This window comes from Botryllus schlosseri, chromosome 5 (assembly GCF_051294905.1).
Source record: "Botryllus schlosseri isolate E-star chromosome 5, Bs_hap1, whole genome shotgun sequence".
In the NCBI taxonomy this organism is placed as follows: domain Eukaryota; kingdom Metazoa; phylum Chordata; class Ascidiacea; order Stolidobranchia; family Styelidae; genus Botryllus; species Botryllus schlosseri.
In genome coordinates this window covers 27,437,117-27,455,511 of record NC_137240.1, presented here as the reverse complement: position 1 = coordinate 27,455,511, position 18,395 = coordinate 27,437,117, and the positions used below count along the sequence as shown (strand labels likewise).

General features: G+C 39.4%; 3 protein-coding genes across 4 annotated transcripts in view; 2 read left to right on the top strand and 1 right to left on the bottom strand.

Moving 5' to 3' along the window:
• The window catches only part of LOC145439906 (peptidyl-prolyl cis-trans isomerase-like), a 362,730-nt gene that overhangs the window by 254,667 nt on the left and 89,668 nt on the right, over positions 1–18,395 (bottom strand). The gene's annotated exons all lie outside the window — the stretch shown is intronic.
• LOC145439892 (meprin A subunit beta-like) overlaps positions 1–18,395 on the top strand; it is a 233,110-nt gene that overhangs the window by 183,975 nt on the left and 30,740 nt on the right. The window lies entirely within an intron of this gene.
• Positions 8,592–12,538, top strand: LOC145439915 (epithelial membrane protein 1-like). The gene is made up of 3 exons (XM_080317586.1): positions 8,592–8,772; positions 11,401–11,553; positions 11,641–12,538. Exons 1-3 carry the CDS (start codon positions 8,616–8,618, stop codon positions 11,796–11,798), a joined length of 468 nt encoding a protein of 155 aa, XP_080173712.1. The 5' UTR covers positions 8,592–8,615; the 3' UTR covers positions 11,799–12,538.

Genomic DNA, 18,395 nt, shown 5'->3' with positions numbered 1-18,395 from the left:
GAAACTACGGTATGGATTATGGAGATGTGCGAGTATGGTGTGTTATGGGAATTTTTCTATACTTCCTACTTTCGATTTGTTAAATCCATTGTATACCTCAAAAATCGTTCACTGACAGGTCGCTGTTGAGCCCTGAGAGTCTGTGAAAATGCACTTTCTGAGTTCTCATGAGGATTACTTTTCAGTCAAGTATGGTGATTACAGCGAAGCACAAGGAGAGAGATTCTACCAAGACCTTTGCTAGATTGAATAAAGGTATCAAGGATACAGGGACATAAATACGTTTACAGGTTGCCGCCGGTGCTTAAAGAGAGATACACATAACTCCAAACATGGAAGAGAATCTCTGAAGCGACATTTATTGTCAGTATAAATCATTTGTATCCTATAATGTTATTGTATTTATCGTCGGAATATCAGTATCAGTTTATTATATCATCATATTCGGCACAAAGCTTTCATTTTTAAGCTATTTTGTACAATTCGTTTTCATTTCACACTTCACAGATTGATGTTGGCAAGGATTTCGCATTTAAAACCAATGTGTGATGTAAAGCGTTTACGTAGGCCTAGCTGTAGTGTAACATAGTTACTTCTACCTTCTTCTGTTAGGTTGAGCGCCATTGAACAAAATTATGATTTCTTGGTTAGTTATGAGTTTCTTTATTTTAATTGTGTTATTATATTAGTAATATTTAAAACGGCTGCCATTGCAAAAACCTTGAAATCAAATAAAAATGCCATCTTGCAAAAATTGACAACATGCATGACCAATTCAGCTACCACGGGAACCAGTTTCTTTGTGTGCATTATTTACCAAAATCTTGTATAATTGAAGATGCCATGACGAAAAAACTTGACATGATTGAAAAAACTGGTAAGTGCAAAAAATTGATTCAAAAACAGTTAAAACATCTTTGACCTTTGAAAAGTAATTTTCAAACGCATCACAGTGTTATGCAAGATGGTTGGTAAAGGGAAGCAGTGCGCAATGTAAGCCCTGAGCCACCCAAGAAACAGAGATCCGTTGCTATTGGATTAATCTATTTACTGCCACACCAATGTAAGCTGCGGTCATTTCGTTTACGGTCAATTCATTCATGATGTAACAATGGAGGACCAGTGAAACGTACAATCAGTGAATGAGATGGTCGCTCTGATAAGTGACACCTGCGTATCGCGAACAATCTGAACCTACATAAGATACGGTGATATAATCGACACTGCTTACTTGATTACTTGAAATTGACTCGTAAATTTCACTGCCCGAATCGTTTTGTGTAACGCACAGGATGACCTCTACAATCAGTTTATTTTTGGTCCGTGTATGCAATAGTTCCGATAAGCTTACCGAGTAAGATAGCGTAATGGTGACGCGTGCGGCTTCTTGATCGGTAGGTCGTGGACTCGATCCCCGGCCGGGTCAGACAAAAGACGTAATTGGTAACACTGGTATCTGTGACTTCCCTGCTTGTCGCTCAGCACTACCGGGATAGCATGGAGGGGTGGTGCAAGACCTAAAAAGCCTTAAAAGGCAATATCGGCACCTTCCTTGTCCTGTGACATATGCACATCATCCACTCATGGTATGTATATGCAGAGGGGGTCAAAGTAGTCAAGAAAGCTACTCAAGTAGAAGTAGAAGTAGCGACGAAAAAATCTACTCAAGTGCGAGTAGAAGTACTTTTTCCAAAACCAACCCAAAACTACTTAAAGTAGAAGTAGAATTGACTGACTTTAAATCTACTCAAGTAAGTAAGTAGTTTTGAAAACAATCGTAATTCGCTCGCATGGATTGCTGTCAAAAGGTGCAAATTGAGCTATTCGAAAGGTGCCGAGCTTGATTCATATTGATGCGTACCAGGAGGTATTCAATTTTTGACAGCATAAGCATTTTTCCACATCATGGGTGAAAATGATAGTATTGATATGGAAATGCGATACTAATCCTGTTTAATCAAAAAGCACGTTTTAAAAAATATCATGGTATGGCGCACTCCCCCATAATATAAGACCCGTAGTTTAGTCGGAGAGCAATACGGAGAAGTTGTATAGGATATGGTGTATACACTTCGCGCGATTAGTAAACATGAATAAAAAACATGGTGGATCGTAAAAATGTCATATTCTGTAGCTTTAATTCCGGAAATTAAAGGCATTACTACAATTGCTTTTATACTTAAACATGTATGTAATCCAGACAAAAGAATTGGTATTCTTTAGAACTCAAAGTATATGAAACCTGGAATTGAAACTGACACATAAATACTACTTCTAAAAACGGAAAAGGAATTTCATCCCTTTAGTCCAGAAAGTTTGAAAGGTGGTGTGCTAAAACAGCTCTAAAACTAAAGAAAAGTCATAATCCACTTTTCCAGATTAGAACACGACATGGACTGCTAAATTACGAAATGATAAGTAAATGCTAGATTGCGAAACATCAGTTTCAAACGTTATGATGAGCCATATATACTGTGATGAAGTATTTCATATGGGCGAAGGGCGACAATGCGGTGTAGAACGGAACCACGCCAACCCGCTACCTAAATTATATTCACCGATGCTTTCGTGAAATCATACTGTGGTTACTCCCTAACCACTGAGCGCGAAGCGCGACGGAAATTCATGGCTTTACTCAACTTTTATAGAAATTAAATATTGATACTCCATGAAAACCGTCCCGAAATTCCTCAGGCTATCTTTCTGATTGGACGAATAAACTACTTCTACTTGACAAACTTAAAATAGCGAAAAGTAAGTAAGTAGATCACAAAATATTACGAAGTAGAAGTAGCGGAAATCAGATCTACTTGAGTAAGTACCAGAAGTAGAGTGCTTCGAAAAAGTAGAAGTACTTCGTTACTGATCACCTATGTGTATATACACAGATAGTGTGTATGTGTATCATGAGCAGAAGTGGTCAAAGTAGTCAAGAAGCTACTCAAGTAGAAGTAGAAGTAGAAGTAGCGATGAAAAAATCTACTCAAGTACGAGTAGAAGTACTTCTTTCATAAGCAACCCAAACTACTTGAAGTAGAAGTAGAATTCATTGACTTTAAATCTACTCAAGTAAGTAAGTAGTGAAAACGATCGTAATTCGTTCAAATGGACTGTCAAAAGGTGCATATTGAGCTATGCGAAGAGTGGCGAGGTTGATTCATATTGATGTATACCAGGAGGTATCCAATTTTTGACAGCATAAGCATTCGTCCGCATCATGGGATGAAAGTGATAGTATTGAAATGGGAATGCGATACTAATCCTCTGTTCACTTCATCAGCAAGTTTTAGAAAATATCATGGTATGGCGCCCTTCGCCATATTATAAGGCCCGAGTTTGGTCGCAGAGCAATACGGAGAAGTTGTAAAGGATACGGTGAAAACATTTTGCGCGATTAGTAAACGTTAACAAAAAAATATGGTGGATCGTAAAAATGATATATTGTGTAGCTTTATTTCCGGATATGGAAGGCATTACTTCACTTGATTTTACGCTTCAACATGTATGTTATCCAGACAAGAGAACTGATGTTAATTAGAACTCAAATTATATGATACTGCGGGGAATTGAAAGTGAAATATAATTACTACTTCTAAAAGAGCAACATGTATTTCATGTCTTTAGTCCAGAAAGTTTCGAAGGTTGGTATGCTAAAACAGAGCTTAAACTAAAAAAATGTCCGAGTTCACTTTTCCAGATTAGGACACGGACGCATGGACGATATGATAAGTCAATTATAGATTGCGAAACATTAGTTTCAAACGTTATGATGAGCCATATATACTGTGATGAAATATTTTATATGGGCGAAGGGCGACAATGCGGTGTGAACGGAACCACGCCAACCCGTTACCGAAATTATATTCACCAATGCTATCGTGAAATCATAGTGGTGAACCCGGAACCACTGCGCGCGAAGCGCGCCGGAAACTTTGGGCTTTAATCAAATTTTATGGAAATTAAATGTTGATACTCCGTGAAAACATCCCCTAAATTCTTCAGGCTATCTTCCTGATTCGAGGATCAAACTACTTTTTCTTGACAAACTGAAAATAGCGAAAAGTAAGTAAGTAGCGTAGATCACAACATATTACGAAGTAGAAGTAGAAGTAGCGATAATCAGATCTACTTGAGTAAGTACCAGAAGTAGAAGAAAACTACTTGAGTACTTCGAAAAAGTAGAAGTGCTTCGTTACTGACCACCTCTGATCATGAGTCGGTGTATATGCCGCAAAAAACATCAAGCACACAAATATACAACGTCCTTCCCTTTATGACTGTTAAGCTACGATTAAAAAAATGATACGGCCAGACTGCTTTTATGCAACATCATTTGCAGCCCTATCATTCATTTATTCTCAACGGAAATTGAGATCATGCTAACTGGCATTCAACTCAGTCCCCATCCATTTGCCAATGTATTCGTGATTCATTCCCCACATCTGGCGAGATGCGTGTAACTGCTTTACCGCGCATGACACATTCCAAGGCAGGCAGCCAATATCAGGCGTTAACAGGATCTCCAGAGAAGATGAATAACGCGATATGAGTACGGAACTCGGGCGCAAATTAGCAAAGTGTAAATGTATTTTTAAATTAGTGCAATTGACGCGTATAAGATAACAACCCCATATGGCCTATAGTTTACATACGAAATTGAATAACTTTCTCACTAGACTTTATTTGCTGTGCGTATCGAAACATGTTACATAGGTCTCGTAAAGAGAATTGTTTTACACAAAAGCGTGAGTTTATTATGAAAGTGATACTGAATGTAAAGTTACTCGCAATGATTGCGTAAACACGTTCGAGATAACAAAGCAATGGTCGAGGGACTTTTGGCTATTGTATTTAGGAAACATCCCAGTATAACATTTCACACCCAATAGAGATGCAAACGTTTCAACAAATTAATTTCTATACTTTTCACAAATCAACGCGTATAAATTAATTAGCACTAATAGCGGAAGCAGGCTTAATAAACAACCATTTTGGTAAGTACTGCAAGTCGACAAAACCTATCTGAGTATCCCGAAAACATACCAGTACTTCGATACTAATAACGCCTGTCAATTACCCCCCTCCTCAATGTATTTTCCACAACCAACGGGGAAAAGCTTTTTAATGCTTTTTTCGGCGAGGTCAAGGTATTCCGGAAGACGTTCGTTGAGAACGTTGGTATGGCGTTGTTGTACTACATCTGCTGTTCATGCTACAAGAAATCGAAAAAGAGGCTTTCGATCACGAAAAGAGTTTGATGGGACATGCGGAACATCTCCCTGCATATGCTACAGCCTTTTTTTCTCGCCACTGTATATAACAGTCCCGATCTTCTTATAGTTGTAACGACGTGAAAGTTTGAAGTCACGAAAATGCATTCTAGATCCTTCCAGCAGTAACAAGGCCATTGAGGGGTCCTCGATGGACATTTTACTTTTATCAAAAAAGAGGACAAATCTTCTTACAAGGGACATATGGTGTTCCTTATTTACGCACAACACAATTATTACAAGGCGTTTGTAGAGGTTCAGACAGAAGGTTGATAACGAGATGTGACATCGAAAACACGAAAGTAAGTAAATTTCAAATGTATTGTTAGATTGGTACAAAGGATACGGAAAGTACCGACCCCCCGCGAAAGTGTATATTTCGATATCATTATATTTATCCCAATATGCAGCCTTTGCTATGCGTGGCTATGCTACACGTGGAATCAGTCGTGTGAGTAGTTTTTTTCACAAAAGCAAGGATATTGAAATGAGACTTTTGCGCAATATGTGGGTGAAACATCTTCAGCGGTAACAAGGAAATGATCGAGGTGATTTTAGGTGTTGTGTGGGGGTGAGGAGAAACCATCTGATCATACCAGAATATCAGTTAATTGACGACGACACCAATTACATCCACTAAGTTTTATTACACGATTTCCAATTAGTTACGAAATAAATAAAAATAAATACTAGACGTGGGATTTTAAACTTCTTGTATAGTTATCCGAAATCTTAACCATGGAAACGGGGGTAATTGTACTTTCATACTGGACCAACTACGAAACTTTCGCGAACACACAACTGATCAAGCGGCTGATGTTGTCGGCAGTCATGCCGTATGGATACCGTACCATGAATAAGTCATGAATAAGTCAGAAAGGACCAAATACAAATCTCAATATCATTTTATTCCAGTCCCGAGTGCTCATGTTTTCCACAATTTGTTGCGATTTTTTTGACGATTGCGACGAATACTAGTGTAATTCGTTTTCTGGGTACGTCAAGAACTTTCGCAACGGTAGTGTGGTGTGGTATGGTGATAGGCAACCAAACAATATAATTTAAACACAACAGCCCTTATGAAATAAAGGAGAATTAACATTTTTTATCGACGTGCTACTAACTGCAGGCTTGCCCGCGACGTACACGATATTCATTTCCTCTAACCAAAGATAAGAATATAAGTAAAATGAGACTATACTTCAGTAATTAAATTGCCGGCATTTCGCTATTATTTGTCTAATTACACTACTAGAATGATCCTGTGGTCCAAGTCCGCGCGAAGACCGTTACTTTTGGCGTCCGGTAAATACCGAGAAAACCAATACCGAGAATGGACATCACCGAGAATGGATGTTACTGAGAATGGACACCACCGAGAATGGATATTACCGAGAATGGACACCACCGAGAATGGACATTACCGAGAATGCAATATATGCAATGCCGACATGTTATGCATATTAGGGATGGTGTGAACGTGAGGTTCACGTTCGCGTTCTGTGTGTGAACCTCGGAAATTTAGAGTTTCACGTTCACAAACGAACCCTGGTAGGTTCTGCACTGTGAACCTTTTTCATATGTTACCATTTTTCTCGTCATTATAACATCTTTGGTTGAAATTTATTGCATTTAAACTGCGGGCCACTCTATACATGGCGCTGACATCATGAAAAATAAAGACTGAACGAGCATGCAATTTGCCAATCTCAAATATTTTACCTGCTTTGTTATAAATGCTTGCTCGTAATGTACAGCTTTCCGTTGGTGAATATTTAGTGACTATCTGCTGTGAGCTTGACACAATCACACAACATCACGAGCGAAATACGTTACATGTCGGTAGTCAGCGAATGATGCTTATTCAACCAATCAATGAAATTGGTATCGTTGTCTGATGTAAAAAGTCTAGCAAGCGTACGGGGTCCATCTCGACTGCATATGTTTATTGTATCATAAAAACCAAATCCGTGCGATCGGGGTATTGGCTACTGCTGTATCCCTGGTTAATGGGGTAAAATCCGTTTTACACTCTGATCAATATCAACGTAACAGCACTCAGACGCCGAATAGGCCTACATTGTTCGGTGTAGTCTAGACTCTAGACCGTTTAGGCGTAAGCTTCTATTCCCTTGCAAGTCCTCGTCGCATTTGTTGGCAAAGCGACGAATGATATTGACTTTATGGGATTATCTTAACATTTGATTGCTCCAGTTGATACATTTGGCGACGTTTAAAAAGTTAGTATGTACCTCAGCATTGTGGCGTTATGCGGTCCGAGTCGTCGCCAGGTATCGTGTACAATAATATTTATCACTTCACTGAAATGTAGGGTTGGAATTACCAATATGACGTCACGTGACGTCATGAGGTTCACGTTCGTGTTCACACAGAACCTTTCAAAAAATTTCGCGTTCACACGAACCTGAACCTTTTCGAGGTTCACACCATCCCTATTGCACATGTAAAGGCCGTGCGTATGTGCAGCCCGGCGTTTCCCAACTCGGGGTCGATTCTCAGGTATAAATCTCGTAAACGTCCGTCCCAGTAAGTTAGATTCTTGGCATTGACCATTCTCAGTGGTGTCCATTCTCGATAATGGCATTCTCGGTAATGTCCATTTTCGGTATTGGTTTTCTTGGTATTGGTGTAGTACCGTTACTTTTGGCCCCGATGAAGATGATTCATCGTAATCCTAAAGACGCATACTTCTATATGAGCCCCGGGACAAAATGAATCACTAGACACAACTTCGAACGGACGCACAAAAGTAAATTGTAAATAGATATTTGCATTTGTACAAAGGATACGTAAGTTAATACCGACCCCTTCAATAGTGCACATACCGAAACGACTGGCTTTCTCTAGAGACCTCTTTCTCCATACCAATATTGAAGCACATAACTCAAGCCGTCCAGGAAGTAGCACTGTTTTATGCAAAAACGTGGAACTGAATATTGAATGGAAAGTTATTCACAATGTGCACATAAACAATGTTCGGCAATAACAAAGAAGTGACGCAGGTGTCAGAGGAATACCATAAAAATATTTTCATATAAATCTGAGTGTTGTAGGAAAAGATATAAGGCGATGGCACTGTACCAGAAATCAGATTTGGTATTTTGAGTATTCGATGCGATACTTCTGCGATCGTATGAATTTGCCAAACGCAACGCTCGGTAATAGGATAATGCGGCACGCACACGTATATGGTTTGGTCAGTGTCCGAGTTACTCTCAGATGTACTAATTATGTGTTAGAAACTTTGCCTATTGTCTAAAATATATGAGCGGGTCAATCTAATATCTTTATATTTTACAGTCTTTCACATTGAAATAACATAAAATGAGCGTGTTATCGTTACGTCTTACAAGCGGCATAGTTCTGAGCATAACACTGCTCTTTACAATTCTTGCGTTGGTAACCCGAAGTTGGATTGTTGGCACGAATGACATCTCTATCGGACTTTTCCAAGCTCAGTCTCGAGGAATAGTAGTCGATGGTGAGAAATAAATAGCTATTGTTGTTTTGGTCCTTCCTCATAACTGTCTCTCCCTATTACTAGCATTCTCCCATTAAATCGACAAAATTCTTTACGTGCAGCATACATAGAGATTGAACTATTTGTCACGGTTGGGAAGTAAATGACCTTGATCGAGATACTGCTCCATCTGGATCAGGGGTGGGCAATTATTTTCCTCCGCAGGCCAAATGAGAAGTAAGAAATACGTTGGCGGGCCGAGTAAAAAAATTTAGCTATGTTCTCCTGAATGTTTTAATTTTGTTCCTAAATTACTTTGTTAATAAATGCTGCTCAGTGAATGTGTTGATATTAGGTAATGAGAAAATGACTGTTAATTAAAAAATATCTATTTGCCGCCATGATTCGAAACAATGTTAAACATGATACTAACTCACTCTAAACCACTATCCACGTTCTTCTATTAAGACTCTAAAACAGTGGTCATCAATCTTTTTAGGCACGCCACCCTTTATGATAGTGAACAATTTCGCGCCCCCTTATCATGATATCACAAAGTATTAAAAAGTGCAACCAGAATGCTAGCAATCCCAACGGATAGTTTGATGGCATTGAAGATTATGGCTGTTGATGAGAGAATTCTGAAATATGAGAGTCAGACAATACACAGAGCAACAACTATAAGCTGAGGAGATATCGCGCGGAGCGCGAAAAATTATTTCAATAAACTTCGGCTGCGCGCCACAATGCTGATGCTTTCACGTCGCCGCGTTCGAGAACCACTGCAATGAAATGTATATGCAATAGTACAAAGCTTATTTTCCTGGTCGCTGCCTATTCGAGCAGTCTGCAGCCTAAATGGCATGTTGAGCGGTGCTTACGGTTTTTCTGAATTTCGCCCTCCCTTGGCCGAGTGTTTCGTGTTTTTGTGATAAGACCGACTTTAATTGAAATCCCTAATCTCGGCGACATGCCTGGCAAAAACTGAAAGGACGGGTTTACCTCTGACTCCAGTATACGAATATTTAGTACTCTATATTCTAAACCTAAACCATTCTTTGAATTTCAGTTGTCGGCTTTCTTTTTTTGACTTGCCCGTTAATCCTTTATGGGTGATAGATATGATGAGTCATATAGAAATCGCGAGCACTGATTGACTTGTTTTACGAATTCGGGATTTGGAAACGCATCACGTAATAAATTGAAACACATATACCGTATGATGCGTAATGCGACAATGGCAAAAAGAAGGTTTGAACTAAACTATACGGAAAAAGTAATTTCTTGTGACTTCAATTGCTACTCATACGTTGCTACATTGCCTTTATTTTGAATCTGGATTACGCATGTGAGGTCCGTACGCAGCGTAATTGTGGCATATTAATGAACGGGCTACAAAGTAAACGAATTTCCTGTTCGTTTGATACAGCCTATGGTTTTAGTCATTCAAAAAGCATGTTTTGCTTTGAATTCCAAGCAACCTTTCGCGGGTCGCACATAATAGCTTCGCGGGCCGCACTTTGCCCAGGTCTGATCTGGATAGTATCTCGAATGGCGCATTGTCAGGGGTATAGTAAAAGTAGTCAAGAAGGATGCTGAAGTAGAAGTATAGAGGCAGAATTATATTCAAGTACGAGTAGAAGTAGTGCTTTAATTCCTTTCGATACTTAAGATTAGTCGGGTGACTAATATGGATTCAATAACAGGCTGTATGGTGTATGGACTCAGTAATAAGATAATATCATCTTTAAAATGCTGAACAGGAAATATGCAAATGATACAGTTAAATGCATGTTCATTAGGGCTCTTCAAAAATGATTTTTTTTTCTCAAATCGCACTGAATACTTGATAAAGTTGTTAGGTTATCTAATTTAAGCCTACACACCAAATTTGGTTGCATTCCAACCAGCAGCCGCATTGCTACAGAAGAAGAACGTTTCTATTTATGATATAAAAATAAATACCAAAAAATTTGAAAATTTTCTGTTCACCCCATGAAAGTGTTAGGTTGTCTATAGAAACGATGTTTACCAAGTTTGGTTCAATTACAACCAGTGGAAGCGGAGTTATCACCATCGGAAAATTTGGATTTGGATAAAATAGTATTTACGGTGGTGCCCACTATAATAAATAATTAAAGAATTGGTCACCGTAAATACTATTTTACTCATAATCCAAATTTTTCGTCGGCGATAACTCCGCTTCCACTGGCTGGAATTGAACCAGATTTGGTGAACATCGTTTCTATAACAACCTAACACTTTCATGGGGTGAACAGAAAATTTTCAAATTTTATGTTATTTATTTTTAAATAATAAATAGAAACGTTCTTCTCCTATAGCAATGCGGCTACTGGTTGGAATTGAACCAGATTTGGTGTGTAGGCTTAAATTAGGTAACCTAACCATTTTATCAAGTAGCCAGTGCGATTTGAGAAAAAAAAGTCATATTTGAAGAGCCCTAATGTTCATGATCATCTGGTAGGCCTATATTTTATTCCTAATTATTCCGGCCGCTGATCTAGATGCTGCCCGGTTTCAATTTAGTCAGTTCCGCGAGAAGCACAGCCGATATTGAATGAAACAATTATGCGAATATCAATTCAGCAAACCCAGAAAGTTTGAATACAATGATCGATATTTTGACAGTGGTCCGAGTCGAGAAAGAAGAGGTGACCATAGCGTTCATCATAATCGCCGTGATCAGTCTTGTGCCGGCTTCCTTTCTGGTGATAGTCGCCGCTAAAGTCAAAGAACAGGAAAAACTGGCAAAAATTGGTGGAGCAATGGCTGTCGTAGCTGGTACGTAACAAATACCAACGAGTAGCGGCAACATTCGATGATCACAGCCAATTCGTTTTGAAGACAATCGTTGTTACTATTTTACAGCTGTCTGTCTTCTCATTGCTATGTCTGTATACACCGATCACTGGAAGGATAGGATTGACGTTGAGGGCGGCTTCCATTGGGGCTACAGTTATGCAATTGGCTGGTTAGCATTTTGCCTGACTCTGATCGTAGGACCCGTTACTATATTTGCAAATTAAGTTTGCCGTCACCATTGTAAGTAGAAATGCACCGATAACTATAAATTGCATCTTGCTTTACATGCCGCTATTTTTGAAAAGTTCCCACGAAAATTTCTAACACATCACTGGTATCAGGGGCATCCATGGTTGTCAAATGCCATCAATAACGTCTCGAACTTGATAAATATGACACAACTGCTAACATATACCTATACAGGTGTACTTGAGTACGAGAGATTCTAGGTTGACATAGTTTTATTTATATGCAAAATCAACATACAATATTTGAGACATAGGCAATTAGGCATGCTTAACTTTATTAGGCATGCTTAACTTTATTTCATTTAGATATGCTTTATATGCCAATGGTACGTTAGATCTTGCATCTCATGTTATCTTTGAACAATCGACAGTGTTAATATGAAGCAATGTATATGTCCGTATGTTGTTGTTGTTGTTTATTAACTCATATATAATTGGCGCTTTTCAACTCGGGGTTATTTGCGCCCACACAGTAAATTTCATAAACGCATAATGTCATGTCTTCATGGACTTGAGTCCTTTTTCTGCTCATTTGCTGCCTCCTTTCGTGAGTTCGGCTCTCTCTTTGTCTGGGCTTTTTCAATGCGCTGTATTACAGCGGGATCGGCGATGAGGAGCCCAGATAAACCTCCGACACATAGAAACATGGCAGAGCCGAGACTCGAACCATCAACCATCGATGTCGTGACTACAGTGTTTAACCAACTGCGCCACTCGCTTCCCCATATGTCCGTATGTGTTTGTGAGTGTATCGGCGAAGGAGGAAAAGAAAAGCTTAGCGCCATGTAACAAACATTTCAAGACTAATTATTGCTTGGGACAGCATCGTTATTCGATATCACAATTTGTTTGTCAGTATTGGGACTGTTTAGCAAATATCATAAGACAAGGATTTATAAAGGTCTATGTCGAAACAAAATGATTAGCAAGGCATTTAAAAATCATGCAGTCTTGACGAACAGAGAATATTCGCGATCTAGAACAAGTTCGAGCGAAATAACACCTGACAACCTAGAAGAACATAACATTTATAGGAATTCAGCACATTTAGTCATATTTTAACATTTCCTCCCGCATTAAGTTTAAACGCTGAAATTCCAGACATTTCCGGGAAATTCCGGACGCAGAGCAACCCTATAGCTACGAGGCACAGTAGGAATACTAAATAAGAAATATTTTTGTCTGGTGTATATGACCATGACTATAGTAGTCGAAACACAATGAATATAAATAAAAGCTCGCTATCGATCCTACATGAATCACAGACAATTCATTTGTGCGCATTTACTATTGTGTGTGGTTTCTACCATGGATTTCCTAAGTGGCGGCAAATTAAAGTGACATTTCGGTTTCGTCCCGGAAGAGATGCCGCTGCATATAAGTCCCTATTCTAATCATTTGATATATGTTGTGTCATGAGAACAGTTGGGTAATAAAATACGTATCTTGTGATATCGTGTCCTGAGGATGTCGGGCCTATGTATTGCTAGTTTGAATTCACAAGTGATAACTAGGGAAAGTTATTGTTTCAGTCAAATCCGTGGAAAGGTGCATTTACAAAATGTGCATTTACAATTCACAAAAGTTGCAGTAAATAGTTGCATTTATTTTTTTACAAAAGTTGCACTAACGGACAAGTTTCTTGAAATTATTAGGTATGAGATACTCGAAGCGATCGGTATCCAAGGCACTGTAGCAAAACTCAGTGTTGGCGACTTCACCAAAATCAATAGCCTGAAAAAAATGACCCAGGGAAAATATAATTTTCGGCAGTCTAGCCTGAATGTATGTCAAATCAGAAAGGACCTCAAATGTAAACGACAGTGAAATAATCAAGCGATTTATTTACACATAGTGCAAAATATTTCCAGTTTAAAGTTAGTTGCATGAAAAATCGGGAAGAATTACAAAAGATTATATGAAATATCGTTGAAAAAAGTTGACATATAAGATTCCTCAAAGCTTAAAACACCATACTACATAATTCTGACTATTTAGGAAGCTGCAGGAAGTTGTAAATAAAAGTTGCAAAAGTTGGAAAAAATTCATTATTCCGTTCACATCAGACTTGTACAAACTACCAATCTAGTCAGTTGGTGGTCAATTACCTACTTGTTTTTCAAGTAGTTCTAGCTCTGCTTGCGGCCTTTGAAAAGTGAGTAGTTCTAGTTGCAAATTTAAAAGCACCACGACTCGGAAACACGAGTCGTTATTTGGCCCGAATCGTGATATCAGCGTTCTTTTGTGTGATGTTCTTGAATCCATTGTTAGCTCCGAGTGATTACTACCAGCAGTGGCGAACCTAGGGTGGATTTGGGGTCAAAACCAGATCAATTTAGCACTCGAAATCCCGTCCTTTAAAATTCCGATATATATTAGGGGATTTGCAATTCAATAATTTGTATTACAAGTGATTAGTTAGTTGCGGAATTTTCGACTATGCCTACAAGCTAGGGATGGTGTGAACCTCTGAAAGGTTCAGGTTCGTGTGAACGCAAACCTTTTTGAAAGGTTCTGTGTGAACGCGAACGTGAACCTCGTGACGACACGTGACGTCATATTGCTAATTTCAACCCTGTATTTTAATGAAGTGATAGCCTATATTAATGTACACGATACCTAGCGACGACTCGGGCCACATTATGCCACAATGCTGCAGTACATACTGACGTTTTAAAAGTCGCTAAATGTATCAACTGAGGCAATCAAATGCTATAATAATCCCATAAAATCAATATCTTCTGTCGCATTGCCAACAATTTCGACGAGGACTTGACAGCGAATATAAGCTTCCGCCTTAACGGTCTAGGCCAGACCGGACAATGTATTCGGCGTCTGAGTGTTGCTACATGGATATTGAGCAGAGTGTACACGGGTTTCTATACTTGCTACCGATATTACCCCATTAACAAGTTATACAGCAGTAGCCGACACCCCAATAGCTCGGATTTTGTTTTTATGATACATTAAGATTTACCCTGTACAAGATTGAACCTATGTACGCCTGCTAGAATTTTACATCAGAAAACGATATCAATCTCATTGATTGGTTGAATAAGCATTATTCGCTGACTACATGTAGTGTATTTCGCTCATGATTTTGTGTGATTGTGGGCAGCACCGTAACTGCCGCACCCCAAACCCCCCAATTGGGGGGGACCCGAGCTCGAAGGGGGCCCAAAATTATTTCGTGAATTAGCATAAATCATAGAGTATTTTTTGAAAATTTATGCAATTTTTTCAAAATTTTTCGCGCTGCGCGCGATTTCATGTAGCCGTTTCTCTATATTATAGGGTATTGGGCCATTACCGCGCCACGACCAATCATGACATACAATCAAGTTTTAGGCCATATAACATGCGACTCCAAGAAGTGTGCCAGAACGATCGGCAGCGAGAAAAGCTTGGCCGAAAAGGTCTATGCCCTTATGCAGACCGAAGACTTCGTTATATAGGCTATACAAAATGCATATAGGTTTAATTGTCCATAGGCGCCTAAATGACTGGCACCGAATGTTCCTGTCTTTGCAATCTGAACCTCACAAGACAAATACCATCCCGCTGGGACAACTTTTATGCCAGTGGAGAAATACCAATTTGAAATCGTGTGCGTCTCTTAGTTTAGAAGCCTACGTTTGGGCGATTCTATATTTTTTGATATAGCAGACTGGAAGTCACGAAATAACATCATGTAACGAAGTCATATCAACGGGTCCGTACGCCCGAAGATGTTTAATCATTATTTACTGGCCCTCCCGTTTTCAAGACACTTCACTCAGCTCTACCGGTAAATCTAATTACGTGAGTAGAGAGGACAATAAATTGATAGCATAATATATATGCAATCGCCGATCTGATTGACCGATTTTATCATAAATTATCGAAAATTTTCGCGCTTCGCGCTGGCTTACAATGCAGTACAGATAATTTCGTGACAAACGCGAACAACGTGATGGGGGGGGTCGTTTTATCACCCTATGAGAGCCCAAGACCCACGTTTTTGGGGGCCTGACGAGGTGCTGTTTCGTTCCTGCCAACGGGTATACGCCCGAAGATGTTTAATCATTATTGAGTGGTCCTACCTTTTCAAACACACCTCAATCAGCTCTACCGGCAAATCTGGTTACGTGAGCAGAGAGAAGATAAAAATTGATACCAATATATGCAATTCCCGATCATACTGACCGATGAAATCATGAATTCTATAAATTTTCCGCGCTTCGCGCGCTCAGGCGGCAACAGCTGATCACTAAACATTAGGGATGGTGTGAACTTGAGGTTCACGTTCGCGTTCTGTGTGTGAACCTCGGAAATTTAGAGGTTCGCGTTCACAACAGCACCTTGGTAGGTTCTGCACTGTGAACCTTTTTCATATATTACAATCTTCACTTCATTATAACATCTTTGGTTCATATTTGAAGAGCTTCTTGGAGGTACAGAACTTCAATATACAATTAAATAGTATATTCATATTGATCTTTGGTTCAGATTTATCGCATTTCAACTGCGGGCCACTCTATGCATGGAGCTGCACGAAATATCCAGCCTTCCGTTAGTGAATATTTAATGACATCTGTGCTGCGAGTTTGACCCGCAATCACACAAAATCACGAGCGAAATACGTAGTCAGCGAATGATGCTCATTCAAATTGATATCGTTTTCTGATGCAAAAAATCTTTACTGCATCATTAAAACCAAATCCGTGCGATTGAGGTGTTGACTACTGCTGTATAACTTGTTAATAGGGTATTATCTGTAGCAAGTATAAACCCGTTTTACACTCTGCTCAATATCAATGAAGCAATACTCAGACGCTTAATACATTGTCCGGTCTGGCCTAGAACGTTAAGGCGTAAGCTTATATTTCCTGGTAAGTTCTCGTCGAAATTGTTGGCAAAGCGACGAAAGATATTGATTTTATGGGAGTATTATATCCTTTGATTTCCTCAATTGATACATTTAGCGACGTTTAAACGCCAATATGTACTTCGGCATTGTGGCATTATGTGGCCCGAGTCGTTGCTAGGTATCGTCTACATTAGTATAGTCTATCATTTCATTGGAAGATAGGGCTGGAATTAGCAATATGACGTCACCTGACGTCACGAGGTTCACGTTCGTGTTCACACAGAACCTTTCAAAAAGGTTCGCGTTCACACGAACCTGAACCTTTCAGAGGTTCACACCATCCCTACTAAACATACTCCCAATGAATATGATGAATAGTGGTAAACAGTGTATCGCCGGAGGGGGGTCTGGGGGGCGAAGCCCCCCAGAAGTTAGGTCTATAACCCTATGGGGGGCCCAAGACCAAAGTTTGGGGGGGGCCTGACGAAGTGCTGTTACGGCCCTGATTGTGGGTCAAGCTCACAGCAGAGAGTCACTAAATATTTACAAACGGGAAGCTGGATATTTCGGGTAAACTTTTCTAACAAATCAAGTAACATTTTCGAGATTGTCAAGGTGCATGCTCGTTTAGTGTTGATCGTTTATGCTGCCAGCGCCATGCCGCAGTTGAAATGCAATAAATTTGAACCAAAAAAATTATAATGAAGTGAAAATTGTAATGTATGAAAAAGGTTCACAGTGCAGAACCTACCTAGGTTCTGTTGTGAACGCGAACCTCAAAATTTCCGAGGATCACACACAGAACGCGAACGTGAACCTCACGTTCACACCATCCCTACTACACGCCGAATGGGAGGTCAGCAACATGCAATAAAGTGATTAATACTATGGTCTGAGTTCGATCCGACTATAGATAACTAACCTGCGGATAGATACGCCACACCCGTCGTCACGCTTGCTTGCCTGGAGTAAATTACTGCTCAGAAATCTTGAAGGCAACATAGCTGACAACCCGTGTACTTAAATTCAATGAAGTTGATCTTATTTGAAAGCTACTGTCTCACTGATTTCGAAGATATACATTAAAATCTAATCAGGGCAATGGAACTCTCTTTAAATACACTTCAAAGTATGGAAATCAGCATTGTTCCAAACAATCGCAGCGACGCAGCATAATGACCATAACAATGGCCCTTGCGTGGTTGCTATTGTTCAGAACAATGTTGATTTTCCAACTTTGAGGTGAATTTCAAGGGGGTTTCATTGCCCTGATTAGATTGTGATGTATATTTTCAGAATCAGTGCGACAGTAGCTTTCAAATAAGATCAACTCTATTAAATTTGAGCACGCGGGTCGTCAGCTATGGGATTAGCAATTACGTTGCGTTCAGATTGCTGAGCACTATTTTCCTCCGGGCAAGCAAGCGTGACGACGGGTGTTGCGTATCTATCCGTAGGTTAGTTATCTATTATCCGACTCAGAGGCCGGATTCTTGAAATGAGCAATATCCGATCCGAAAAAATTCGATAATCATCATTTGCGACTGCGAGTACCTATTTCTATTCAACTACATAAACAGTGGATTATACAATGTGGGTCCAAGTTATATTGCAAAAAATGAGCATGACAATAAAAAGTTCACAGATTGGTATTGAATATTGATTGAAACAAACCAAAATAGAGATTAAAAACTCAAAGACCAAGCCCAATCCTTATCGGAAGT